The sequence below is a fragment of the Melopsittacus undulatus genome, chromosome 7 (assembly GCF_012275295.1).
Source record: "Melopsittacus undulatus isolate bMelUnd1 chromosome 7, bMelUnd1.mat.Z, whole genome shotgun sequence".
Lineage (NCBI taxonomy): Eukaryota > Metazoa > Chordata > Aves > Psittaciformes > Psittaculidae > Melopsittacus > Melopsittacus undulatus.
The window spans coordinates 9,137,362-9,164,153 of NC_047533.1; the positions used below are offsets into that span (position 1 = coordinate 9,137,362).

Here is a 26,792-nt window from a genome sequence, read left to right on the forward strand (position 1 = left end):
CTGCTCTTTTCTACCCTAATGTGTTTCCAGCCTCTCACGTTTAATAAAACCTCGGGCTGTTTCAGAGGATAGTTTCTTCATGAATATTAGTACTTGAGTTACAATTACATTCCACATTACATCAGTTAATTAGCACAGATCTCTGCTTATCTCACTACATGAGCTGACTTTAAAACCTCATATCACCTGCACCAAATTCACTCAAGTAAGTGGCTTTTAAAGCTGTTTTACCTGCTACACTCATTTCTGGTTTCTGTATATTGAGAGCTAATGCACTTCACTGTTGCTCCATTTGATATGTGGACCTAGTAAAAGGGAAGCTGGTATAAAAAACTGACACCTTTTATTTGCATGCTAAGGCTTCATAACAGCAGTTACATTACCGGATGCAGCACAAAAATCTGTGTTCAACAGGCGAGTTCAAACACTGACACTTTTAATTTGAGACTTGTGTTGTTAAAAAGAAGGGGAGGAGGGACTGAATAAACTCATTTACACTGAATGTGAATTTCACCAGTTGTACAAAGAAGGAACAGAATACCAGAAGGGGAACAGAGAAATTTCAATCAACCACAAATAAATAGCTGCTTAAGGGAAGTTTTGCAGTTGAAAGGCTGATATTTTGTTCCCAATCAGCTGTTTCCTTCTTGCTAATGAGAAGTTTTCTTACTCCTGAATAGCTAGTTAAAAGACTAATCAGTACAAGACACTAAGCAGACATGGTTTTGTTAACGTGAACATGCACAGCTGTCCATTCATTTTTATAGAAAAGGCAACTGTAAATTTTCCTAAGTCTTACTGTGATGGGAGTATTATAGGGAAAGCATGAATGTAAAACATTTAATCAAGTTAATTTGCATTGTAATATCAATTAATCTAGTTTTGATAAAGAAGCACTTATAGTCTATAGCATTTGGTTCTACAAGACAAGCTAGAAAGGTAATTTGTGTGGGTCTCGTTTCTTAAATGTAAGTGCTAGCCATCCCCAAAATACAACTGCTTCTCTCATGCATTTTTAAAGGTGGAATGGCTTAAAGTTACTGTACTGAAAATGTGCACACACATCACATGTTGCTAAGGAGCGAACAAAATGAAATACAGGCAGAAGAATCAAAATTAAAAGCCAACTGCATAAACCAGGGGTGTTCATCTTTTTACAAAGTCTCATCCTAAGATGCCGAGGAAATAAATTTTAAATGTAGTACAATATAAACTATTCTCATATGTAAATATATTACAATACATACAAATCTTGACTACAGAATTGAAACACTAAGAAATGGAACAACTTGAATACCAAGCTGGAGAAGAATAAATTATCCATCTTATTCTAGAATTGCAATACCAATCAGCAAACAGCAAAATGCACTTTTCCAAGGGTGCCTCATTCCTCCTCCTTACACTGCAAAAGCACATGGCAAAAGATTCTATTTTTTAAGCCCCCACAAATAAACGCTACCAGTGCCAGCTTCTACCAGCTGATGGACGCAGCTAGAGCTTGCAGAAGTTCTCACTACCAATTTCAGCTCCGTTTGCTAATTCTCTTGTGCACTAGAAAAGGCTTCAACAAGAGTACACTCACCAAACGGATCAAGGAAAATTACAAAAAACAAAGTAATTTATGTTAGACAGAAAGGAGAGCAACTACATTTAGCAATGGGTTTATATCAGAACGGTTTTAAGGTCAGTACGTAGATAGACAAACACACAATAGATTCAGGTATTTAAGACTAAACCATGAAAACAAGTAGCATTACGTGACAGTATGGAATAACCTGCTGAACTTCAAAAAACATGCAGAAGAACTGGCAGTTTTACAAGGACTATTCAACTCTGGAAAGAACAGAAAGCCAAGTATCTCAAACCAACCAATACCCCACAATACTCACTCTGCAATTTTCTTTGACCTGGCAGAAACTATGACAGAACAAGCATTTTAAACATCTGTATAGCTTGCTTCCAGTTGAAAAAGAAGGAATACTAGATACAGACCTAAAGATAGGTTTTGTTGTTCAACTTGTATGTTTAAGGTAGAAAAGCATGCAAATACTGCTTTGTCATAGTTTTAACTTATCTACTATTCTAATAATATTTCCCCGATTTAACAGTTTTGCTCCATGCAAAACTTACTCATCACACTGTCCCTTCAGTAAATCAGATACAGACTACTTCTTTGCTAATGCTTTTCTCATACTTCATCTCAGTAATGCTACTGCCCAAGACTCTGTGTGCCCTTCGTGTTTTATGTTTTGGATTCTTACAAGCAAGTAACAGAGAAAAACATCACATCAACTATGACTTAAAAACTAAAGTAAGGACACATCAACACCCAAATCTTAAGTAGAAGAGTATTTAAACTGTACTTTAAACTCCAATGAATATTGAGGCTACATAGAGAAGCCTGAAATACTAGGTATTTCAGATTTAAGGATTAATTACAGTAAACCTGTCCACATCATTGAATTATACCTATAATGTCACACTGCACAGTATAAGAACTGATTTACTAAAAGAAACCATTTGTGTCACAACATATACATTTGACAGCTGATTCAAACAAGGGAAAGAAAATTTTCTTCTAGTTGGTGACTTACAGTAACTAGAAAGTAAATACATTTATCAATTTGATGAACAAGCATACCCTGCAGCTATCCCACGTGTATTAGATTGCTTATTGTTCTAGCTAATGGGTCCATCATACTGAAAATAATCTTGTCTCCAACATTTCCCCCTATGGTTAAATTGGCATTCACAAGCATGTAACAAGGAGCAGTCGCAGAAGCCTAATGTGATCTTCCAATTTAAAAATACCACTGAAAGAAGCGATTAGTCACCGCCCAGGCAGCATGAGTAAGAAAAGGTCCACAAAGTTCTGTTTTGTAACTGAATTCTCTCTTTTACCGATAACATGACTAGTGATTCAGAGGCCAGAACTAAATCTATATATAGATATGAGAAAATAAGGATCTACACATACAACTTTTTAATGTAGCCCTCAGTAGATCCCCAACATCTCCATCTTTCACAGAATATAGTAAAGGACTTAATATTAGAATGCTTCCAAATAAATCAGCAACAATCTGTTAACAAAATACCTCCACCCATGTTTTTCCACTTCTGCAAAGATGGAATATTTGCAATTAATAACAGATGTAATGTAGTCTCAGTAACAAATAGAGAGAATGACATATAACCAACAAAGTAACTGTGCAACAGGCTATGAAGAAAACAGACAAAACCCACTAAGTTGTTAACAAGACATTCAGAACCATTCACCCAGGAGTTTTAGGAGAACATGAGAATGAATCAGATGAATTATTAACCTCTCATTTTAAACTTCCTTCATGCCTGGAGTTTCAAAGGTGGCAACTTCTAAAAATAAAAAGGACTGAGGGGACACAAACAACTCTAGTTCTATGAGCCTGGTGTTCATACCAAGCAACTTAATGGAATGTATCAAATGTTAAAATAGGTAGCCAATAGTGAGAAAGTCTGCCTGAAGTAACATGGCAAGGGAACCTCTTGGGAGCCTTCTGAAGGGGTCAAGCAGCTTGTGAAGAATGGCAATTCAACTGGTAGGCTCTGGAATTCCCAATAAGTTCCGTCAAAATACCTCACTAAAGGCTTTTGAGAAAACCAAGGAGTTATATCACAAGAGGAAGGAACCCAAACGGAGAAATAATTCTTAACCATAAATAGGGAGGAGCTGCTGAACAACCACTTCTCAGAAGCTTGGGATGTCACTGCTGAAGTTCTTTAGGACCTCATGTGTTTTGTTTTCACATTCAATCTGAAAAAATGGGAAGTGCAATGAAGTCTGAAAGGTTGCTACCTGTGCAAAATTATTCAGGGTAAAAGTATCAAGAGCAGACTGAAGAACTGCACAGGATCCTAAAGTCTGAGTAAGAGGTAACAAAATGGCAAGATGTGGATCAACTGGGAAAAACATGGAGAACAATATTAGCATCAGGTAAAGAATAACAGCCCCTGAGCTCAAGCAGGGTCTTGGAGCCCAGGCAGACAATTTCAATAAAACATAAGCTCACCACGTGACAGAAACCCAAAGTCAAATACTGGGAGCCACTGGAAAAACAACAGAAAATAATTACACCACTGTGCAAATCCATGGCTTGTTTATATCTTCAGTAAGTGTAGTTCTGATTCACCTACCACTATAAGGAAATACTGCAACTGAAAAAGATTCAGAACAAGACAAGAGGAATGACCAAAAGTACAGACAACTTCTGATCAAGCAGGCTGTGACTTTCCCAGCCTGAACAAGTACCCGTGCATGTGAAGTGTGACCGAGTTCTACAAAATCACAGCTGGTGCAGAGAGGCCAGGCAGCAACTAGGAGCTGTTTGATGAAGCTGTGAAAAGTCAGATCCAGAGCAAACAGAAGGACAGGGAGGAACACAAATCTACAGAACTCTGTGAAAGGACAATTCTCATGCACAGTTTTTACACAATATTAAGAGAGGCTGGACAATTACATTGACATAAGAGTTTATTGCATCCACAAACCATGGCAGGCTGAAAAAGAAGCTTATGTATAGTTTTATTAATAATTTATAATTTTATTTGCAGACTTATTCTCACAAATTTCACTTAAGACCTGACCCAACCCAAGGCAAAAATCAGTAGGCAGACTGTCAGTGTCTTATGAATGATCTATGCATTAGCAGGACACTGATTAAACATAGAGTAACTACATCTAAGCAATATCCCACTTGAAGTGTTGCAGAAGCGTGAAATGTCAACGGGATTTGTGAATGTAACTTTAAATGAAGTTCATTCAGAAACCCAGTTGTAAGGCTCTGAATATGATCATACTTATAAGCTTAAGTTTGCAAATACTTTGAATAAGAAGATAAACTTGCCTTCTCTAAAGATGAGTTTTGTGCATTTATGTTGTGTTTTACCTCTAAGAGGAATTGATTTCCATGCAGAGAACTCTTGATTCTATTTCCACTACCAGAAAATTGTTTCACAATTCTACTGGCATGTTATTACACAAATGTTTATTTCTGTAGCCTTTATATTGTGGAAATGCTTCATAGTTCAAGCTACCCCCACTGCATTATCCCGAACTCTATACACATGTAACAGACAGATCCTGCATCTCTCACACAAGCCCCACAATACTAACACAGTAAGGCATGAAGGAAGAAAACTGACACAGAAATACAGCAAACAACAAAAATTATTTCATTTCTTCCCTCTGCTTTATTATATTAATACTTCAGGGAAACTGAGGACATTAGTCACTACAAAACAGATTATTCTCTAAACAGTAAATGAAAATGAAGCCTGATTTCCTACTGATGTATATAGGATCACTACTGTCTAATCGAAGTTGAGCTGAAGCATGGCATTTTCTTTAACACAACTATTAGTAGTCTCCCCCTGTTATCCAGTTTCTTATTGTCATTAAATACATAAAACCTTAATCTATGACCTCTATTCTTCTATCAGCTTTGGCTGAAATGGTCCAATAGGTTTAAAAGTTGCTTCTGCACTCTATTAGACTCCTTCAGCACACAGACATTTACAAATACACTCATGCCCACAGGCAACATGATCAGATCCCCATGCTCTCAAATGAAGATAAGGTATGATGTGTTTAGATCCCAATTTAATTCTGTGCACTGATGCAGAAGTTAACTATTCAGTGTCTGCCACACATACTTTTCCTGCAAAACAGCAGTGTACAACAGAGGTAATGACCCAGCTAATGTTTAACAGTTCTTTGTTACATTAAACTGGCAATGTAACATTGATTTCAACGATATAGCAGCATCATTCAATTAGAATTCAGGTGTTTGCCAAATGTTTTCCCAAAAAGATGATGAAGTCCAATAAAAAGCTACTTGAATAAAAAAAAAATTCAAAAATTCTTTAATCCTGCAACATATTTTCTTTAAAATCAATATTAATTATACAGCAATCACTAAAGTACATGGATACAGGAATCTATTTACGTGCAAATTGCTACTAAAACACCAAGTTGCTCTTACCTTGAACTAGATCTTGACTTTACATCCTCTTTTGACATTCGTTCACTATTAGTATCTTCACTGTTGTCCATTTTTTTCCCACACAATTGTTTTCTCTTCTCCCACTTCTTTTGCTGATTTGAGATGCTTTCCGCTTCTCCTTGTGAGTCACCTTCTGCTCCTACCTGTGAACCTGAGGAATGTGCCAGGCACTTAGAGGAGGTTGGCAGTTTTTGCTCTTCTCTGCCAAAGTCTCTTTCTGCTAACAAAGCAGAAGTTTCAGGACTCAATGTTTCCTGTGCAGGGACTGAATTGTCCAAATTATCTACATGGTCCATTTCCTTAGACTTTACTAATGTGTATGAAGCATTTACAACACCTCCCGCAGAATGTTTAGTCTTTAAACCTTCAACACTGTCCTCCCTGCTGTCTTCACAGCTGCCACAGCACACACAAGAATTAATTAGACAGTTTGTGGCAGCTATACTGAGTTTATGAGATTCATCCTCCTCATTTGCTAATGGATTAGCAGATCCAGGAACACAACTAATAGCTGCCTCTGGAGTCATTACTGGGGATTCCGAGCTAGAAGGAGATTTAGGATTGAATATTACAGTAGCAGATATTTTCATTCCACCTGTCCTATGAGCTATGACTTCTGCCGTTTCTGCGTCATCAGCATACGCATCCCAGCCATTGAGGTATAACTGTGAGTCTGGACCTTCTAGACAGCTGCATGAATTCTGAATTGAAATACCAGACATCTGCTTGCTATCTTCAATATTGTTATTATTGCTTAAGTCACTTTCAGCATCTTTTAAAAGCAAAGTTTCCTCTGTCTGATGGCCGTTCTCATACAGCAAAGCATCTCTATATTGCAGGTTCTGCTGTGAATCATGGCAAGGGTTATTCACCCAGGCAAAAGTATCACTCACTGAATCCAACCCAGCAAGAGCTTCTCCTGCTCCATCTAGGTCATCCATAAAAAACACTCTATCCTCTTCATCAGTCAAATTGTCAAGATGGTGTCTTGTTGGTGAAGCTTCTGTGCTAGAACTATTTCTTAGGCTAGGTCTGTGAGCTGGAGACTGACAGATGCTTGGAGGGGAAAGCAGAGAAGACATTTCATCTCCAACTCTGTGTACCATCCTATTCAGCTGTTCCAGCTCCTGTTCATCATACTGCATAGAACAAGCCAGCTCAGCCTCTGTGTTTTCAGCTTTTGCTGAAAACTCCTTAGCAGGCAAAGTGGCAGCTATGACTGGTGTAATGACAGAGGGTACTTCAGGGTCCGCTCTGACAGGAAAATCCACATCTTGAGAGATGCAGAGGTTACGTTCCAGAGTATGCAGTTCATCCTCAGTTAATGTCTGAAGTAGATCCCTGAAAATACAAACATACACACATCACTTTGCATTTACAATCATAGGAAGCACTCATGTTACAGATTTTAAAAAGCTTTTCCTGTTACTACAGAAATCCAGAACTTGAGGGCACAGAGGACTTTCAGCTGCGTAACTCACAGCGCATTTGGCATTCGTATTCAGAACATGTGTGACTGCTGATGTGTGAATTTGACATTACTTATGCAAATACAGGGTACCAAACTATATACGCCCTTGTAATGAAGCCCAAAATAAATCAAAATACACCCAAACCAGACCTTTCCCCCTCCCCACCTACTTACAGTGAAAGTATTATCTGCAAATATATTTTGTCATTTGAATCACAGAATCCCAAGGGTTGGAAGGGACCTCGAAAGATCATCTAGTCCAACCCCCTGCAAGAGCAGGGTAACCTAGAGTACATCACACAGGAACTTGTCCAGGCGGGCCTTGAATATCTCCAACGTAGGAGACTCCACAACCCCCCTGGGCAACCTGTTCCAGTGCTCTGTCACTCTCACAGTAAAGAAGTTCTTCCTGATGTTAACATGGAACCTCCTATGCTCCAGTTTACGCCCATTGCCCCTTGTCCTGTCACTGGATATCACTGAAAAAACCTAGCTCCATCATCCTGACACCCACCCTTTACATATTTAATGTTCTAATTCAGAAATTTGTCTTTGAATAGCAAACCAATCTGTCATCCTTCACACTAAATTCTAGAAATTATTGTACAAAAGAATACCACAGAAGTTTCACACCATTATATTGTCAGATAAAAAGAGTTCATTAAAAATAGTAATATTGCTTGTGCAACACTGATGTTCTCAAGTCTGTTCACTGAAACAGGGATTGGAAATTAGCTCTCTCCTGCCTCAAACACCACAGTGTGCTGGTTTTGGCTGGGATAGAGTTAATTTTCTTCACAGTAGCTAGTATGAGGCTATGCTTTGGATTTGTACTCAAAACTGTTGATAATACAGGGCTGGTTTCATTACTGCTGAACAGAAACAAAGTAATGGGGGATTTTAGAAACAGTTGGGTTTTTAATTAAAACAACCCCCAACAAACAACAATGTAAGCATACAAATTCAACAGTCAACGGTTTAAGCTTGTCCCTCTGTAAAGATATGAAAAGCATTAGATATTCTGGGGTCAGGCCAGAAAGCCTGACTGCTCAGATCTGTCCAATACTGGTTTCACACATACACTGTAAATAAAGGCTGGAAATACATAGTTACTTAGGCTGCCTAGCTTCATTGACCTGAGCAATGAACTTTGTTTCTGCCAATAACAGCACCTCAAAACTTAAGGAACTTAAGGGTAATAAAGCTTTATTAAAGAAAATAAATCAATGAAATCAGCTGACAGTCCTCCTGTCTTCTTAGGCAAGTAGGATCCATATGGCCTCGCAAGAGCTGCTATACACAACCAGTGGACTACATGTGTTAGCCCACCAGCCCCATTATTTCAGCAGAGAAATAATCTTGCTTTAAATTCAAAATAAATATGCTCATTTGCCTAATTTAAACACCAGAAATTTTGCTGTTAACAAGTACAGATTGTGCTGAAAGAGGTCTGGACAATTATCTTCACTTCTCTGCATAAAGAATCTCACTGAACTGTTTGAGCACAGGTTTCCTTGCAAGGTGATGAATGTTTGATCAATAATCATCTTTTTGATACACTGTATATTAGATTCTACAGGATTCACTGCCAACATTAGGAACATGGCATGTTTTAAAATGCCTATTTATATATTGAGAAGAAAATTAAAGTCAATGACTATACAGAGAGAAAAGTTAAATCTCACTACTGAAAGTTTAAAACTAAACATTAGGCACCATTATTAAACCGTAAGATTTAACTAAGCTGTAGATACTTCCACAGCTCATTTCCTCTCTGCTGAAATGTCTGTAACTCATCACTGGTTCCAAGCAAGCACTGAGCTCATCTTGAAGAAAGCATTTCTCCCTCTCCTTTCATTTCAAGACCAGGTTGGATGAAGCCTTGGGTGGCATGGTTTAGTGTGAGGTGTCCCTGCCCATGGCACGGGGGTTGAAACTAGATGATCTTGAGGTCCTTTGCAGCCCTAACTGTTCTATGATTCTACGATTATTCAGAAGCCATGGGTTAAGACAGTGTTTGCAACCCACCCTCACAGCAGTGGTGAGCTTTGTTCTCACTGAGGCTTTATAAAACACTGAATTCAAAACCAGTACACACTGAAGTTTCACCTGCTTTTACTCTTTTTGGCACAGTATCACAGGAAGGCAATCTAGCCTTGAAAATATGAGGAACATCTTTCTTCCAGTGGCTACAGCCGCTGGCAGAAAAACAAGGCAAGTTCTTAAGATATATCCTGCTTGTCATGAGCAGCAGTAGAAATTTACTCTGCCTACTGCAAAGCCAATAAACATATTTTACTCTACTGCCAATATCTGGGGTGCAGAAATTACTTCTTTAAAGATCTGAGGCCAGATGTTTATTTAAAGACAAACTTGTCTCAATAGAAGGCAGGGCCACAAGCCCCAAGTGCACCGATCCTGCACATTCTCCAAGCCTCCTCCATTAACTTTGCTCCTATTCTGACCAGAATTTTGAGCTGTTTGTTTTTAGAAACAGCATTGCTGTTAATGCCAGCCCGTGCTTCAGCTCATGTTCTGAACAAAGCATAAACAACTGATCTTACAGAGCTGCCACTATAAGAACATAATGCAGGTACAGAAATGCAACTCCTATCTTCCTGCTTCTGCAGTGCTGAGTTAAGTTTAGCACAAAGTCCACCGATCTGCTCTGACAGATCAAGAATCAGAAACCCACAATGATATAAAATAGGTATCACTGGTATTCATTTACTGCAGAACTTTTAAATCAACTCAAAGTTTTAAATACAGCCATCTTGGAAAAACTAGCCAGTCTTACCCCAGTCATTGTGCACACTTTAAAAGCATGAGTTTCATTAACTACCCCTAAATTCTTTAACACATTGACACAAGTATACTACATTTGATTTCTAGTCAATGATACAGAAAGGTTTCAGTGTCTTTAAAATGGTATGACCCTCTGATTCTGCACCACCAAAATCCATAGGGACTCTGCCATGAATTGTAATAGTCCAGAAACAAGACCAGGTAAGCAGAGGGCTCTGATAAAAGGGCAGAATTGAGGAGTAATGCAGAATCCCAAATCTGCTCACCTCTAAAGACCTCTGTAGCAGCCTCAAATATCTATATAGTACAAGTAATATTTTAATCACAAGAACATTCAGTGCCCCAGGTATCTAAATTAAATATCTATGCATATACCAGATGATTTGCTTTGCATACTTACAAGGCAAATTACAGTAATTTAGCAGAAACGGTTTAAGGAGCCATGGTTAAAAGAAACAGAAAAAACACTACTATGTAACTATGCATTGGTTCAATGGATAAAATACCAATGCTGGTGTTTTCTATCTAAAATAAAAGTCAACACAAGCACCTGGCTTAGGTAATAACTAAAACATTCAAAATCACAATTTGCTGTTTGACCTTACCAAAACCTGAACAAGACTCCTTATTACTTTTGTTCAGAGAGTCTCCACAATATCTATTGCTTTCAAAGTTGCCAGCCACCAATGGGATACCAAAAATTTTCTTGGCCAATAGGTATTTTTCTCTAGTATTTCTGACACAATTAAATGGATTCACACAATACATTATTTTGTAGAATTACAGGTAATTTTTAAACTGTATTATCCTAAATAAATAATCAGCTCTGGCCTTTCTCCATGAATTAAAATATTTAGTTGGCTAAACACAGAACTTTAAAGAGAAATTCACTAGGATGTGAACATATTCTGCAGTAAGATGATGTTCTATATTCTTACATCAGGCACAGAACTGGAACAGAAGATGCAACTATTTTAACAGAAGACTACTCAAATCTGTTTTCCTGACTTAACTACTGGTGATGGGGACTGGAGAAACACTCCTGGAAAAATGCTCCTTTTTTTGCTGTAGAGAAGAAATATCAATATCAAATATCTCACTTCATCCTCCCTTATAAGGTTTCTGTGAACATGCTCATTAGGTAGCAAGTGCAGCCTGATGAGCTAAAAAAAAAATCTGTGATACCAAGAAAATCTAACCTAGACAGTTTAAGTGTTTTAAAAGTAACGTAATTACCTTACATGAAGTGTACAGCTATTTGTATCTGTTATTTTCATTCAATGTATTTTTCATTTAAGAATATTGCTAAAGTATCATTGGGCCCAGTTCTCTCAAGTATTTGAGTTCCTTGACATTCCTTCAATACAGAGATTTCCAGAGAAAATTTCACATACATTTTACCTTAAATTTTTGCTCTGAAAAATGATCTCAATAACACTTTGCAAACTTTGTCTCCCCAACAAGTGATATTGCATTTCTTAATGCTCTTTACAGAACAAACATGTCTTAAAGTATATCAGAACTGTCTCCAAAAATTAATCTGAAAGAGTATTCTCATTTTTTACACTTTACATTGAAATCTGTAGATATTGACCAAACAAGCATTTTACTAATGATGTTTTCAACTCAAGCATTAAGTTCAGAGGAAGTGAAAATTAAATAGACTAAGCAATAAACTGACTTCATTGATTTTCATTTTCTGTGTTGTGAAAAATAAGGAGTAAGCAGAAAGTACAGACTATGAGAAGTATATTAGCTTTTATATAGTATTTTGGCTTTAGCCAGCTGGTGAAAATTTCTGTCATAGTATTATATTGGGAATAAGGTATTTTAATGTAAACTTCATGGACTTTTTAAGCACCAGTACCATTAAGATTCCTCCCACAACTACCCCAACTCCTCAAATTATGTAGTTTTTTACTCATCGTTTTACAAAACCATACGACTCAAAAGACCCCATAAACCCAAACATGCTGATTCGTAAACTTGCATTCTGAGATTTCAAGATAAATATCATTAATACTCCTAAAAATAAAACTGTATCACTTCTAGAGAGAAATACTACAAAGTCTTCAAGGGACACAAAGGATGTGGTGTGGTTATTTACAAAAGCTAACTTCAGAAATAGGCTCCTCTCTGAACCATCGCTGATAGAGCTTGTATTATCTCTCAGGAGATGCCTCACCTGTAATGGGTGAGAGGAGATTAAACTGGATAAACTTATCTACATGAAAACTATTCTTATATCAAACTGTCATCATGGCATACCAGGAAAGTGATAAAGAGGTGAAAATTCAACACAGGAAAGAAAAAACTCTGCCAAATTATCTCTAGAGATTTCTAGGAACAAAATTTGCAGTTGGTATATAAATGTGAATTCTAAGAAAGAGAATATGAAGATCCTGCAAAGATACAGCTTGATTTCTCCAAAGTAACAGATCAGTCTTCTAAAGACATCAACTAAGAAAGAAATATTTTAATACCCTTTATAGCTGAGCCAAAGCCCAGATCTCCAATAGTTACCAAGACTGAAGCAGTAGGAAGAGAGGTGTGTGCATATATATCCTGTAAAACCAGATCCACAATATGAAGAACTGGTAGTCATTTCTATTAGATTTAAAATGATCTGAGTATTGCATTATAAACATAATGAGAAAAAGTAATAAGCCTACTTAAGCAGAAACAATGACCCTAATTAGAAACAGGATCTCCCAAAAATACTTTAGTATTTCAGAAATCATCCAACCATAAGGAAAATCTGAAATGCAATAAAATGATATTCAGAAAAAAAAACCCCAAAACCTATCAAAGAGATGAAAAGTTAAGAAAATTCCCATGAAATGAGAAACTACATTTGGTTATTTCATGGGTATATCAGGCAGATAGGAGGAAAATGCAGTTTATGATTAACACAAAACAAACACTTTTCTATGCATTTAAGAGCTCTTTTTTAAACATCTGACTTTCACTTCAAAAGAGAAGCAGCTGCAACCATCTTTTACTACTTGCCTTATTTTTCTTAGCAAAGTGTGAAAAGGTCTGAAGAGTTCAGACATATCTTCTGGTTTATGGTCCAAATTTAATGGTCCCTCAGAGTAGACAACAAGGCCACTGTAATGCAAACACATGCATGAACACACACAAAAATGACAATTTGATTACACATAGCAACTACTGAATAAGGAGTCAGAAAAGCAGTAAGCATTAGAACTACACTCAAGTTACATATTGTTATCTTACTTTTGTCTTGTTCACACACTGTTAGAATTAAATGCTATTTAAAACAATAGTAAAACCATCCCATCCCCTCTGTCCATCCCTTTAATCATGAGAAAAAACAACGGAAGCATAAGGGGATGAACATACATTTATTTCATCGCTGCAGCATAATGACCCATCAAAAAATAAAACCTAAGAAACTGATTATCAGTTAAGTTGGGAAAGGCTGCTGACTTGAGCGACTGCAAACGGCTTTTTCTTTCCAGTCTAAATGAGTTCTAGGTAAGATAGTTGACTCTTTAACTCCTATTTTTCTACCTTTAAAATAAATACAACCTGATATTAACATGTGGCAAATGCAGAAACATTTGCTAAATCACATAAAACACATTTTGGTAATAGCATGCTTCTAAACCAATTCAACACTGGTAGAAACTCCCCTGGGAAAAGGTTAGCTCAGGATCCTGAAAGCCTCTCTGTCCTTCATTGTAGACATCTCAACAGTTCCTCCTGACCAAATCACTACTGCCCAAACCTGTCTGTGGCAGGGATTAAACAAAATTCACCTTCCTCACCATATCTGCTGCATCATATTGTAATGTGTTTGAGAGTGGATTCCACCCACACCAGGCACCATTGCTTAAAACTGTTTAATCCTCTGCCCACTGCAAAACCAATGCATTTTTCTCAAAGGCAAATAGATCACACATTCTCACACTCCAGATTAATCTTCTTGACTCCCTCCCCCATGCCATTTTCTCCTTGCTGCCCTTACAGTCAGTGCTCAGCTACTCAAGGTACTTCAGACACATTCTTTTTCTTACACTCAAATCACATGTTGCTTCAGAGAGCTTCCTAGCTACTCTGCATCCAAATTATCCAGAGGAACAGGGACAGCTTTGCACTGCATCTGTCTTGCACTTAAAAGCTTCTCCTTTCACAGTCCTAGCAAAAGGCTGGCATTCCTTCCAGAAAACACTATCTGGATCGTGTAGTTTTTCTATGGAACTTCATATGGCGGTGACTTATTTTCAAATCACTTAGGAAACACTAATCAAATACTTAGGAACAGTTAAACTTTCTTCCTCTTCCCCCTTTCAGCTCTTCTTTGTAATCTGGAACTGACATGGTATATTTTCCAGACAGTACTCGGACTTCTGGTTAGTCATGATGTATTCATCATCGTGTCTTCCAGCAGCTTCAAACTGAGTTCCCACATTCCTGTTGTCTTTTGATAATCAGATTATTACTGTTATTATTTTTAGAATGAGTTACAGACAGTGTCCTATTTAACAGGAACAATGGGCCACAGGGATTTCCTGAGAAGAACTGTATTACACTCAGGATTTGAGGTTTCTTATTTCCCTCAATTACACTGGGTGCATTAGCTAACTTTAAAACATTCACCATGGTAAAATATTAAAAACACATGGGCTTTACTCCAGTTACTCAGGAGTAACTGCTACCTTATTAAGTCATGAAGACTCATTAGGAAAACTGCATCTGATTTGTTTGATACTGCAAGACCTGCATGAAGCAAAACCAGTGTTTTAATTTAGTTGTCTTGAGCGATCAACACACGAATCTACACATAAATTACACGTCAATACTTCCCTTAAAAAGCTCTAAGTCTAACTCTGGTCAATGCAATTTCTCACAAAAATTCCTTTTGAATGTAGAGTCATTAAGAAAAATTCCTGTTGAAAATTTCTGGTTTTCAAGACTCTTACCCTTAGCTCACACTCTTTTTGAGTGACAAAAAAGTGCTTTCAAAAATACTTCTGCCTATGTGACATTCCATAGACTGATGTTCTTAAATTTAATTTTTTTCCTAGAGAATGACTGATGAACTGATCCAGGTTCCTGCCTTCTATGTTTGAAATTCTACCTCCTTTTTCTTGTCATCTCTGGATATTCTAAATGAAACTGGTGAAGATTTCAAATAAAACATCACAATTTTGTTTGCTTGTTTGTTGTTTTTTTTAAACAAAAGTACAAACTCGGGTGAAAAAAAATGCCAAAATTCAGAACAAAGTTTTTGAAATCTTCACTAAATCTTTAAATGAGGCAGAGTGGAAAATAGCTAAAAAATTACTTACCATACAATGGCTAGTCTTGGAATTGTAAACATTAAAGCAGGTTCATAGTCATCTATCATATCTTGTGTGAGGTATCCAAGCCTTAAGGCTCTAAGCAGAAGAATAAAATTATTTAGTAAGAGATTAAACTTCTGAAGAACACATTTCAATAGGAAAAGATATTTAAAAAACCTGTTACAAGCCAAACAAAATTGACAGCATTTATGTCTTTGTCCTCTAATGACTTTTCAAACACCTTAGATCCCTTTTAGATGAAAGGCAACCTGTTTAGGCTTTTCATTTGGCTTTCCAGGTTTTCCAGATTTCTTCAAAATCTTTCAATATTCTCATAAGTTTCATAACATCCTGATATTTCTTCTCCAATTTGTCTGTATCAGTGCATAAAGTAACACCCAAAACAGCACTCAAGTCTCACTGACTGGTCCATGAAAGTGCAAACAACTTTTGCTTATTCCTTCTCAGAACTTGTGTTGCCAATGCTGCTGGTGGTGGGCAGCAAAGCAACCACAAAGCAAGCACTGCTTTGTACTAAAGGCAGATGGACTCAGTGTTTGGCCCACTCTCACTCTGCATTCCTTCCTACAGTTCGCTGCCAGATTATCCAAAGCTGCAAATGGACTTTGAACAACCTGGTCTAGTGGAAAGTGTCCCTGACCAAGGCAGTGGGGCTGGAAATAGATGATTTGTAAGGTCCCTTCCAACCCAAATTGTTCTACGGTTCTATTATTTTTCTTTTTTTCCTCTTACTAGGCAAATACATGTATATATAGTAGCTTTCTCATGGAAGGCAACTCCTCCTGCTTGCTGCAACCCTTGAGCTGTAATCCTGTATTTTAAAATGTCTGAAACACCTCTGATCTTTGTGTCACCTACACATTGTGGCAGTGTGCTCTGTACTCCTTCATTCCTTAATGAAAGTACTGACTACACCAGGTTCAGGGTCCTACTTCACAAGACATTAAAAACAATGCTTACCCCAAGTGTGTTTGGAGTGTGTGTGTGTGTAAATAAAAATTATCCAACACTGTCCATTCAAAACAAATTCACATTTTTCTTATCACCCTTAAGTCCCAAAAGAACTTACAAATTGCTGGTTGGGTTTTTTTTGACATTATCACTTCATACATAAAGAGTCAAGCTGCAGACCTCTTACGATTTTTAAGAGGCTTTACAAGTTGTTTATGATGATCACTAGAGGTTCACAGATGATTTGAATCATCTCGCCACATATTCTTGCATGAAATATCATTAAGTCTTGATGGCTTAAACAGATTTAGCTTATTTAAATGCTTTAAATTCACACACCTATAACTAGGCACACCAACAATATTGTTCTCACTGGATTAACAGCTTTTGGGTTTGTTTTTTTTTTGTCTAAAACCCAAAAAAGCACAGGATTGTGCTCTGCATGCATGCTTAATGCTTTTTAACACTATAGTTGTATACTTACTAGAAAAGCAAAATACCTGGTGTTTTATGATGCTTGAAGACTACAGTTAAAGTATTTCTACAACAGTTCAGACTGAAGGTAAACACAGAAAAGAGAATCTAGCACGTCAGTAAAACACTTACCTCTCTACAGTTTCACAGAAAAGAACAATCACCTCCTGCTGTACATAATATTCTTTTGGAGACTTCACAGGTACCATGGCCGACACGTAACTATGAAGAGTATAAAATAACATACTAGTGTTTTACATGCCTTAACAAATTGGATCATAAACAAAAAGCAAACCTAGGACAAACCATCTTGGAAACCTAACTTTCCTTGTATCGTTTTGTATTTATTTTGACAGCGCTCACTATGAAAATTGCAGTGTAGGAATATTTAAGAAATGCAGCTGATTTACCTATTGCAAATTGAGGCAATAGAACTCTGTAGTAATTTAGAAATATAATTACGAAACACATTTAGCCTTCAGAACTCCATACTGTGTGGCACAGAGAAGGAGGTCCTCAAAGGATCTTTATTACAACATCTTGAAGATTGTTTACTCTGCATCTCCTTAAGACAAAAACCCGCTAAAATGCACTTTTTATCTGGAAAAGTTTAACCTGAAATTATACTACTGAAATGCAGTTATGCAGCAGAGACAATTCAGATTTAAAAGTTGGCCTACTTTCTATGAGGAATAACATACAAAAGCACTAATTCACAAGGTAGAAAACACTGGTAAACATGGTTTTCTGTTACTGTATTACTTAATCAGTCATTCATGGACTACAGGAAGCACAGGAAAGGAAAAAGGTGTTCACAAAACAATGGCAAAGAAAAATGCTGAACGCAGAGAGTTATTACGGACAGGCTAGAAACTGCAGAGGCACCGTGAAGAACCAGTTACTGGCTGTCATCAATGTCTGCACCCAAAGCCACATTTAAACCCCACATTTTTAGCCAATATTTTTCAATTAAAGTGTTTTTCAATGTAGCAATATAGTGACAGTTTTATGAATCAGAAAAAAAAATGTTCACATGACTAAAATAATGCAGGAGAATATGAAAAACAAGGAAGGGCAAACCGTAATAGGAGACAAATCAAGTCTACGAAAAACTTTAAACCACTACCCAATTCTAAGAAACCTGTTCTGCTGAGGGTAGGACGAGCTGTATTAGATCCATAGAGAATCTTGTTCTGCATCCTGTCTGTAACTATGTCCACACCACAAACACCTAACAGATATGCAGGAAGCTGGCTTGAATTCTGAAACACGATGCAGGACCTGGTCAATGTGACCTCTGATCCAATAAATAGTTAACTTCCTCATCTCAAAAGTAGTTATTTTTATTTGTGCTATAAACCTCCAAGCCATTTTTCAGTCACAATTTTTAAAATCAGTCATTTCCTGTGGTTAATTATGGTTTGTGCAAGAGCACTTCCATCAGATTTCAATTTGCCTTCTTTAATTCACCGAGTGCATCTTGCTTTTATTTCTAAGCACAAGAGAACAAAACCTCACAATCTCCAGACTATGGTATCATATTTTTTTTAATATCTTTTGTCACCTTCTCTTCAACAAACAAAACATTAGGGGAATTGATTTACAGCTTTCTTTTGTGTCTTGGAAAACCTCCCTCAAATGCCATATGCTAGTATGCAAATGGCAGATTACAGTTCAGTTGGAGAGAGCAAATGTTGATTGCTAAAAAGTTATTTAGTTTTCTTTTGATTATTGCTACCCTGGAAAAATTTAACAATACAACAAATTCCTGAAGAATTCAAATACAATGATAAAAAAATGTACTTCTTCCACAAAACAGGACAAATTAGCCAGCTTCCAAGAAAACCGAACAAACCCCAAAGCAGTGATAGTAGCCAAGCCAAAGCTCACAACACATTTACTTTGTATCTTTTACCTTAATTCAAATTCAGCAAAAAGGACATCAAAATGCTTCAGTGAATCTTTCATTTTTTCTGTGTAGAAGTTCAAATCCCTTAAGGCTTGATCACGAATGATATTTCTAACTTCCTCTAGGCTTCGGGTCAGGTCCTTGGCCAACGGCTTCATAGCCATACTCTCAATTTCACGATTCATAATAATTGAACCAGCAGCCAAACACTATGAAATACATGGAGAGAAAATATTAGTTTTTACAAAGTTACTTTTATGCTTTAAAAAAAGCCCAAAATGTGGTATTTAATATCTGAACAAGGGCAGTACTCAACACTAATTTTCTGCAAATTATCAAACAAGGGAAAGTTTTAAGACTGACATGCCGAGAGTCATAAGCCTTCACACAACAGGTTAGGGAGCAGCTCAGTCAGGGGGACATGAGAACAGAGAGAGGTTCAAGAACCACTGAGCTGACAATAGAACTTAAAGCTCTTCTTGCACTAGCTAGGCAATAAGTATTGACTGGTAGGAGATATGCTCCATGTACACAAGGATTGCTTGCTTAAGAAGGATGTGAATCCAGCTTAAGCACGATCAATGGACTTTTGACTTGGGCTAGACTGTTCCACTATTCTATTCTAAATAAATATAGATTCTAAAAAATCTATTCACAAAAAGAACAGAAATTCTGTAATGGTAATGCCTTTTTTTCAGAAATACTGCCCATCAGACCAGGAATGCAGCTAAATGAGTATCCTGCCTCACACAGATGTGAATATATTTTCTAGGAAAGACCATAAAGACAAGGTTTCTGGAAAGCAGCTATTTGAGACACTCCTTGCCCCAAGAGTAACAGATGGACTCCCTCTGACCAGCTCCCCAAGACATCCATTAAAAGTACATTTTTACTGTAACACATTAATAAAATGTTTTAAAAATCATGCTATTAAACCCAATCTATTTACTAATCTGTACTGCTGGCTTTATTCCTTTATGATACATTGCAAGCCAACAAGTATTGATATAAATCACATTTATTGTATTAATGGAAATATTTTATTAACTGAAAAAATATATAACTTTTTTTCTAGTCTCAAAGTTCTCATATTTCTTCTCTATTTTTTTGAACTCACTCCATTTGCAGCTCTGTGTCCGCTCCCCTTTCCCCTGGACAGGAGGCATTTCTCAGCTCTGTATGGGGAACTTGCAATCCCAGCCCTTTCTCAGCAGCCTGATGCCACAAAAAATTGCCCATTAACACCAAGTAACACAAACATGAGAGACTTACTTCTGCTCCAAACCAAAGCTGTCCTGCAAGGTTGTCATGGCGTATTTCCTCTGGAAACTTAACACAAAAGTCTCGGTTGGCCCGTTCATGTGGAATGCACTCATCCATGATTTGATTTATGATGTTCAAAACATTATCCTAAAACAAAATATAGGATAGTATATATACTGCTCCCACAGATATCCTACAATTACAGTCTTTTTTTCTTTTAATAGAATTCTAGTGCAAAAGAAAATGCTGTATTTAACTCTTAACGGTCATCACATACACAGGGAAAACAGAATATTCATAGAAAGAAGAGTGGTAAACTTGACTTTTCCTAGACTATTCCTCAGATTCACTGCACTTTGACTGCTTTGGTGAGACTTCTGATGAGGAGGTATAACTTAAAGAGCTCATTACCGCCAGCTATCTGTAAATTATCAGTAAATAAACTAGAAGTACAAGTAAATTGGACTCCTCTCATTTCCTCTCACCAACCCCAATGATACGCACTTTATTCTTCCCAAAAGATTGCCTGAGAGAGTACCCTGGAGACTTCTTAGAAACTGCGTTATATTGGGAGCATTGGGGTTGAATAGAATTAATTTAGACTCATCCTGGGAGCCTAAAGCAGGTAGCTTCTGCACTTGAGTCCCCAGTGGGCAGGGGCTGGTACTATCTGCCATCTCAACCCCTGGCTGTCCAGGAGGGTTAAGGGGCACCACAAAAGCTACAGAGAATTAATAACTGCTCTGATCTACGTCTGCACCAGCATAAAGATCAAAGACCTGTAACCAGTTTCTTGATCTGCAGCACGTCATTTGTATTCATTTATTTGAAAAGATAATTTTCACATACCCCTGCTGGGAACTGCATGGAATTTGATTAACATAATAAAGGTAGGTTCAGAGCATGAAAAAGGCTGAGTGCTTTCATTAAAGATGTTTAGTCTGTCTCATGCTTCCTCTGCTATTTACAGAATACATGTTTCATTTAAAATATCTTTGAAACAAATAAAAACAAACCTTTCTATGCGGAACTGTTTAACAGGCAGAACTGCTTTAAGTCTACACTTCACTGCTTTATTTTCCCCTATGCTTAAAAAAATAATAGAAGACAGGAATTTTCAAGAAACCTGCCCCTTTAGTTAATGTTCCACACTGAAAAAGACCAGTGCCACACTTGTAGCACCAAGAAAGTTTCATGTTTTCTGTAACTTCAGTGCAAACTGCTGTAAATCCTGTTGCCACAAGATAACGTTAACATTAATGCTGTAATCACACTTGCCTCTATCCAAAATAACTTAACCTTTGGCAATATTTGTTACACGTTGGTATAAAGTATTTTATGCGTTAACAAAACATTTTTACATAAATGTATTTTTCACGAGTCTATCATGAGGTAACACATTTCATTTCAATGAAGTTGTTAAAAACAAACAAGAAACCCCGAACAACATCCTATACATTTAAAGCACTTTGGCAGACAACGTTAACCATCTTCTCTACAAACAAATCTGGAAACCAAAAGCTCTGTAGTTCCTCCATGGCATTCCACGCACAGATCATGGCCAGCAGGTATGAGAGGAGACAGGACAAGAGAGCTAGATTCACCCACAGAAAACAATTTTAGAGACGCACCTCTCTCTCTGCTGGGTATAACACATTGCCAGGATTAGTGGGGCACTTGGATCCCTAGGAATCCACAGAGATGTCCATTATAGAAACTGGGGGGAAAAACCAACCTCACGATATTCTCTAGTGTAACTGCAAGGTGATCTTAAGTTCAAATCCTGGAAAAAGGCAGAGCAAGGATGCCTCTGTTTTGGCAGTGCCATTCTAGACCAGTGGCTGAAGAACAAGCCAGCCGGCCACCACCTCTCCTCTCCAGCATAAAATGGCAATAAGTCAAGGAATCATGTGCAAATTAGTATGATGCTTTAGGGTGAGAAAAAGCAGACTAATGGCAAGTCTCCTATTTTCCTTCCTTCTGTTGCTTGATTCCTGGTATTGAACATTTTTCTCTCATCATTACTTAGCTAGGGCTAGCTGGGAAACAGAAGTATTTTGGAGTAGGTCCCATAGATGATTAACTCCTAAATCACTTCTCACCCAAAGTTACAGAGCAAAGAGTGAAAGTGAGGATTAAAGCATTTAAACTGAAGAAGTGCACGAGTCACTCAATGTATTTTAAAGCCATTATTACTGGTCTATTTTGAGCACAGGTGCTTTACCTGTAGCTCCCACTTTATCACCAGAGCAATACAGGCTGTCACATTAGGTTGAAAAAGCCAAATTCCTGTTTTCGGAGAATTAATAGACATTTGCAAAGATCTTTTAGCGTTGGATAGATACAGTGCTAACAAGTCATACTATCATACTACTGGTCACATACCAGTGAAATTTTACAAAAGCTGCAGGAAATACAAAGAAATATTAAGGCAGGGAACTCTGGGAAGAATTACACTTGAATCTGATTATATCAGATTCTAAATAATCCGATTCCATTTTATTTTAGGATATCTCCCAAATTATTTTACTTGCCACCAAATCTGAATATGAAAAAAGCAAATTTCATTCTTAACTTTTTTTAAACCCCACAGAATAGGATGAGACCCGTATTGAAAAACTTTCCTCTTCTTTATTTTAGTGCATTATTTTCAAACACAAGCTTATTCTACAGGAGCTACACAACGGATCAAATTCCCCTTTTACAATCACCTACATACTCGAAGTTCCTCATATATTGAAGAGTATTTTATGCAAATCAAGTAAAGCAACGAGATCAAGCAGCTGTTCTGTATTTTTATTCTGTTTTTCTAACCATTATACCTTGTAAAAAAATACTAAGATTCTGTCCAAATAATCTCAGGACATAATTATAAGCATCATGAAATTTTGTACCTTAATGCACTTAAAATCAAATATTGCAACTGAAGGCAACAGGATATAATAAAGACAACTTGTCTTTTTACAAAGCAAATATAATACTAATTCAGTATATCATTTGTTTATCACCTGAAGGATATTTAATATTCTTCCTCATTTCATCAATATTCCTATAATCTCTAGATGTTTCTGTTTCAGAACACCCAATAGCTACCAGCAGATCTCCATGGCTGCCAAACTTCCTGAGTCAGTTTAAAAACAAAGTTATTTTTAAATTGTGCAGTACTTAACCAGTATTTAAGTTAAACCGATAATTAACTTAGACCAATTGTCCAGTACTTAATTTAAACCATAGGGAATCAGAAGTTGAATACATATTTGCCTATTAAGATAAGTCACAATAGATCAATCTCTGCAATAGCAGCAGGTAAGGAATTACCTGGCTTCACACAGGCAGCTGGTCATTCTGTCAAAAAGCTAATTAAAAAGATTAGCATCTTTTCCTGCATACTCTAGTGGTGATACAGGAAGACTGAGGAAAGAACAGTTGACGGAACGTTGCCATTTAGTGTATAAATGCTGAAAGATTTCTACAAGGTGAATTCTTTGCTGTTTGCTGTGTGCCATTTCCCAAATTTTCTCATTTTCCACAAGGTTTATTTTATCCTACTACAGGAAAAACAACAAAAAAAACCCAACAATTCTCCATCACTTTCCATTCCTCTTCCTCGAGACAGCCTGATCAGAGCAACCTAAAGAGGAAATCTGGAATACTTGCTCCCATACTGATTTCAAATCTCAGCTGCTTTGAAACTTGGAAGGATGCCAGACAATTTGGACAGACTACCCAATGCACTGTAAGCAAATTAGTCTTTTCTTTAAAGAAGCTTCAAGAAACATTCAATTTAGTTAATTACAGTATTCTGCTTTGTAAGCTGAGAAGGACTGGGTTTGGATACACGGTAGCATTGAGGTTTTGCTCTAATTTAGGCAACTGAAATCAATTAGTTGGAATTGAAGTAGTAAATCTTTCACTTGATCAATTTTTCTACATAAAAGCATTTTTTTAGACATTAATGCATCCTTTGGTGGTTTTATCTGTTATCTTTTGGTTTATTTGCATAACGGAATGAGCACAGTTTTGTCTCAGCTGCTCTGTTTAGCCCTTCCACCAGCACAACAGTCATCCACTGCAGAGATTCTGCTTTGGGATTTACTCCAAGTTCCTCATTTCCTGGAAAACAGAGCTCAGTGTTTCACATAACGGAGAGCACTTACATTTTATTTTGGTAGGAAGCTAATGAGTGGTAGCAAGGCAACGCATGTAGTTAGCCACAGTAGAGGACAAAAAGTTGGTTTATTTTTGGTCGAGCAGTAATTGGCCATATACTCAATAATCAGAGCATAAAGCTAACAGCAACTGCTACTGCAGTATTGCTACTGCAATAGGTACAAAAAGAAAAGCAAGTAACTTCGTTTTACTTACGCCCTGAAACACGTGTTTAGATAAAAAAAGACAGACAATATCTACCCTTTTGTCCATGTCCTTGATAAAACCTGTGCTGCTTTTGCACACTATTAAATTCAACATGACCTTCCTCAGGTCTTTTGCAAGATTACTTCAGAGGAAAACAACTTTTCGTGCTGTTCAGTATCCTCTTTAATGTCCCTTTCTTGAATTACCAGTAAAATCTGGCCCAAGGTAACACAATGTGATAGCATCAACATGAGCTTAACAGACAGTATTTTAGCCTCTTCGTTTAAATATATCCTTCATATTTTTAATATCTTTTTAAGGCTTGATGTTAAGTTGCAGACCCTCTTCAACATCACATCTATAACAGAATCAACAGATGAACACAAGTCGAGACCAAAGATAAAGCAAGGTTTTGTTGTAATTAAAGCAACTAGCTAATATTCAGGTTTTTTACAGGTTACTTTCATGAACAGAAGAAACCAATGAGATGACATACGCTTTCATTACTTTCATGTAAGTAACAGGATTTCAAAGGACACCCAGAAGTCCTGGGTTGAGAAGCCAGTAGGGTCTTTACAGATGCCACTTAAAGATCCAAAGTGCCTCTTAAAACAGCAACAAGTTCCAATGCTCTCCCTCCAGCCTACCTTGTACAGAACCCGAAGACTGTGCTTTCAGTTTCTTTTTTGCTTGAACAGCTACTTGACTGTTTCCCATTGCCAACACAGATTCACAAAATGGTTCAGGTTGGAAAAGACTTTAAGACCATCAAGTCCAATCATTAACCTAACACTGCCAAGTGCATCACTAAACCATGTCCCTAAGTGTGACATCCACATGCCTTTTAAAACACCTCCAGGGGGTTTGGAACTACATGATCTTAAGGTCCTTTCCAATCCTAACCATCTATAATTCTATGGCAACTCAACTACCTCCCTGGGCAGCCTGTTCCATGCTTGACAACACTTAGTGAAGAAATATTTCCTAATATCTAACCTAAGCTCCCCCTGGTGCAGTAGAGGCTGTTTCTTCTCATCCCAGGTATTGTTACTAGTGCAAAGAAACCAACAACCACCTCACTACAGCCTCCTTTCAGGTAGCTGCAGACAGTAATACTGTCTTTTCTGAGCCTCCTTTTCTCCAGGCTAAACAAACCCAGTTCCTTCAGCTGCTCCTCATAACATTTGTGTTCTAGACCCTTCACTGGCTTCACTGGACACACTCCACCACCTCAATGTCCTACTAGCTGCAGGCCCAAAACTGAACATTGTATTTGAGGTGCAGCCTCACCAGATCCCTCTGCAGCCCCTTCCTACCCTTCAGCAGATCAACACTCCCACCCAGCTTGGTGTTGATTGCCAGCTTATTGAAGGAGTACTTCTAGATGCTCCCTAGTTCTAGTCCTTTCACTTCCTGAAAGAACTTAGGAATTTAGGTATGAACTTTTGGCAGTAGCTCCTAGTTTAACCTCACCCACTCCAGAGCAGTACCATATTTCTTCATGAATTAAACACGACATGGATCTCTAGCAATTCAAATGCTGTATTGCCCAATCCCAGCAACAATAATGCAGTTTGTGTTGAACTTCAAGTGCAAAGCTTCTTGTCCTGAACTGTCTTGCTAGTGCACCCTCAGCAGGGTACTAAGGACTCCAAACATCACACGTTTATTAATAGAAATTTTGATCTGACTTCCTGTATATATTCGAAATTTATTATGCATACACCGAATAATTACATCTCCCCAAGTGGAGCGACTGCTACATACTAAGGGATGAACACTGGCACACCAATTTTCAGACAGAAGAGGTTATAAATATTTGAGCACAGCTTCCATTAAAAATGCTTTTTTAACGACAATGGACTATTTATTGGCTAAAACAACATTTTTCCATAAAGCAGTATACACTCTTTTGATAAATTATCTTAAATTTAAGTTACATTTGTTCTGAGCATCTCTGTTTCTTGCATGAAGACCTAATCATAGAATTAATTTCCCCCTTTTCCTACCAACCAAACATAAACAGCCCTTCTGTAAATGGGGATTCCTCTTTTATTTGCTGAAAGCTAAGACCAACTTGAAAGACTAGATTAAATACAGCATCATTACAGGCCATCATCCTCTCTCTGCAGAAAAGAACATTTTCTGATCTCAAAAATCTACATATTCCTGATGATAAAAAATAATAAAAA

At 37.3% G+C, this 26,792-nt stretch overlaps 1 protein-coding gene across 4 annotated transcripts in view; it reads right to left on the minus strand.

Moving 5' to 3' along the window:
- Positions 1-26,792, minus strand: part of ZFYVE28 (zinc finger FYVE-type containing 28) — a 151,588-nt gene that overhangs the window by 35,338 nt on the left and 89,458 nt on the right. For all 4 annotated transcript variants that reach the window (XM_031048432.2, XM_031048431.2, XM_013128909.3 and 1 more), the window contains exons 3-8: positions 20,254-20,391; positions 18,988-19,190; positions 17,205-17,294; positions 15,633-15,722; positions 13,324-13,425; positions 6,018-7,379 (exon numbers count right to left, since the gene is read on the minus strand). In XM_031048432.2, coding sequence (XP_030904292.2) covers positions 6,018-7,379; positions 13,324-13,425; positions 15,633-15,722; positions 17,205-17,294; positions 18,988-19,190; positions 20,254-20,391 — 1,985 coding nt within the window. The remainder of the gene's footprint in view (positions 1-6,017; positions 7,380-13,323; positions 13,426-15,632; positions 15,723-17,204; positions 17,295-18,987; positions 19,191-20,253; positions 20,392-26,792) is intronic.